This window comes from Miscanthus floridulus, chromosome 4 (genome assembly GCF_019320115.1).
Source record: "Miscanthus floridulus cultivar M001 chromosome 4, ASM1932011v1, whole genome shotgun sequence".
NCBI classification, from domain to species: domain Eukaryota; kingdom Viridiplantae; phylum Streptophyta; class Magnoliopsida; order Poales; family Poaceae; genus Miscanthus; species Miscanthus floridulus.
In genome coordinates this window covers 48140900-48143814 of record NC_089583.1, presented here as the reverse complement: position 1 = coordinate 48143814, position 2915 = coordinate 48140900, and the positions used below count along the sequence as shown (strand labels likewise).

General features: G+C 45.2%; 1 protein-coding gene across 1 annotated transcript; it reads left to right on the top strand.

The window, feature by feature from the left end:
* The first annotated feature begins 976 nt into the window (after positions 1-976).
* On the top strand, positions 977-1609 carry LOC136551488 (ethylene-responsive transcription factor ERF096-like). The gene has a single exon (XM_066543037.1). It carries the CDS (start codon positions 1099-1101, stop codon positions 1513-1515), a length of 417 nt encoding a protein of 138 aa, XP_066399134.1. The 5' UTR covers positions 977-1098; the 3' UTR covers positions 1516-1609.
* The last annotated feature ends 1306 nt before the right edge of the window (positions 1610-2915 follow it).

The window sequence follows — 2915 nt, the reverse complement described above, 5'->3', positions numbered from 1 at the left end:
CTCGAACGCAGGAGACAAAGTACAGTCCTTATGCCGGATCTAACGACCAATCCAAAACATTGGACATATATGCCTGTGCGATCCAATGTTTTGGAACCAGTCCAAAACGTATCTGAATCGATGAAAGAATATCAGCGGTTGCATCGTCAGGAGCAGCATAGAATGGAGATTCATCACCTTCAGACCTTGATTTCCGCTCAGCGACCAACGATAATGAGATCGATGACCCGGAGTAACTGCCTTCTTTGGGGGCACCCAGAAGCACCCATCTCCTTGCACATAATGGCCACCTGTCGGTGAAATATCGACACTTGCGATGGGGATCTCGTCGTGGCAATTATCAAAGTCATCGTAGGAAAACACGATCCCGACCGAAAATGATCTGATTTCGCCGAAATATTTATGTGGACTAAACCCTAAGCAACTGAAAAAACCTACGGTAAATTAAAGAGATGGGTCCCTAAACAAAAATGTGTGTTGATAGTGTATTTATTTAATGTAGTATTGTATAGGATGCTAATAGGGAGTAGTTTCATAATCTTGGTTACAGTTGAAAAGGTTTAACTAATGGCAAAACTGAAACGTCTTATATTCTCGAATCAAGAGAATATTGATGCTCGACCTATATATATTATAATTAGCATAAAGCATGCGTAGGGAGTTGGGAGTGTATAGTTCAGTTCAATTCTGGTGATTCTCCTCCCCCGCGCTCACCGCCCCACATAAACCTAATGCATGCAGAAATGATAAATATATGGTGGAATAGCGGCAGAAATCTTGTAATCCATTTTTTTCCTTTTGGAAGCAAAAGGAAGGAACCAATGCAAGCACGTGCCGGGCCCACCATCAATATCCCTTTCCCATGTACCTTCCTGGCCCTTTTAAACTCCCTCCGCGCGCGCCTTCCTCTTCCATTCCCTCCCTCCGATCCCGGCTCCCGCCACCACCCTACTATCATCGATATAATTCACTCCTCGCAAGGCTTGCAGAACACACAATTGCAGGCTGCAGGTAGCTAGCCAGCAATTTGATTGCCACATCGATTATCATCAGTTGACATACCTGCTGACACCAACCGCACCCATCGCCATCGTCGCTATGGACGGCGACTGGTCCAAGGACGGCGGAGGCGGCGAGCCGACCAAGTACCGCGGCGTGCGGCGGCGGCCCTGGGGCAAGTACGCGGCGGAGATCCGCGACTCGAGCCGCCACGGCGTCCGCATCTGGCTCGGCACCTTCGACACCGCCGAGGAGGCCGCCAGGGCGTACGACCGCTCCGCCTACTCCATGCGCGGCGCCAACGCCGTGCTCAACTTCCCGGAGGACGCGGCCGTCTACGCCGCCGCCTCCCGCGGCTCCGGGTCCTCCGGGTCTTCCTCGTCCAGGCAGCAGCAGCAGCCCCAGCAGGGCTCTGGCGGCAGGGACGTGATCGAGTTCGAGTACCTCGACGACGAGGTGCTGCAGGAGATGCTCAGGAACCACGAGCCCTCGTCGTCTGCGCGGAAGAAGAAGTAGCGAGCGAATGCAGTTGGACACATGAGAATGCCATGTATGCGTGGGTTACGTACAATTGTATGCATGCAGTGAGTGACTACCGGCCGGCTCCTGGATATATATCGGACCTGCTACTTACATGAGTGGTAGGTGTGTGTGTATATATATACACACACATACATATATATATATATATGTGTGTGTGTGTGTGTTAACTCTCTCGTGGACGGTGGACCAATGATAATCATTTCAAGGCCAACAATTTGATCAAAGAAATAAATGTCTTGCATACAAGATTGAGTTGTTGGATATTGTCGGTAAAGTTATAATTTCCTGTATGCTGTATGCCTGTATGTGGGACGGATCCGGACCCGGACCCGGACCCGGACCCGGACCGGACGGCCGGATAGATGCAGTGGCCCGAGAAGAACACTCGAGAGCATTGTACCATGCCGGCTGCGCGCTCGCGGCAGAAGCTTCCTAGAATTCTCTGCGTGCCTGCGGAGTCCGTGCGTACGTAACGTCTCTGCAAGCATTCGTCGATCATTATTTGTTGGGGGTGTACAGTACAACTTATATAAATAGCAAACTTATAAATTATTAATTCGCTAATCATCATGGATTAACTCAGTTCCGATAGATATTTCTAACAAAAATCGCAAATAATGCGCCTATATATCTTGTGTTTTCCAAAGAATAATTTGTTCACTTATTACCTACATGAGTATGTATATACAACAGAGTTTCTCGGGGTCAACATACATGTATTTATCGATCATTAATGAGTTCTGAGTTAGATGTGCAATTAATTAAAAGATGAGGGAAATCAGATTTAGGGATAACCTCAATAGAGGTCGATTGATCAACAGAGGAGCATCATATATCGATAACAATGGTGGATCATCAATAACTGTGTAAAGAAATCTACAAAGAAATTTAACATGAACGTACTTCCACCGTCTCTAATAATAAATCAATTTCTAGAATTGTTCCAAGTCAAACTTTTTTCTAAGTTTGACTAATGGAAAAAAGAAACAAAAATTGATGGCACCAAATTAATATCACCACATACACTATGAAATATATTTTTATAATTTGTTCATTTGATGTCATAAGTATTGTTGTATTTTTCTATAAATTTGGTAAAATTTAAAAAAAAACTTGATAACTCTAGAAATTGATTTATTAAAAGACGGAGGGAGTATGACAACCATAAAAGAGACTGTAGGAACTGTTGAATTCCATGGGTAGTTTTTTTTTCTTGTATGGTATGGTGCTGCTTGGAACAGAGGCATTACCTCTTCGGGATCCTTTAAAAAAAATCGTAGGATGCATGATCATACGTGTGCATATTAGTATCATACATATATACACTGCTAGTATGTACTAATTACTCGATCCTCCACGCTGTACAGTACAGT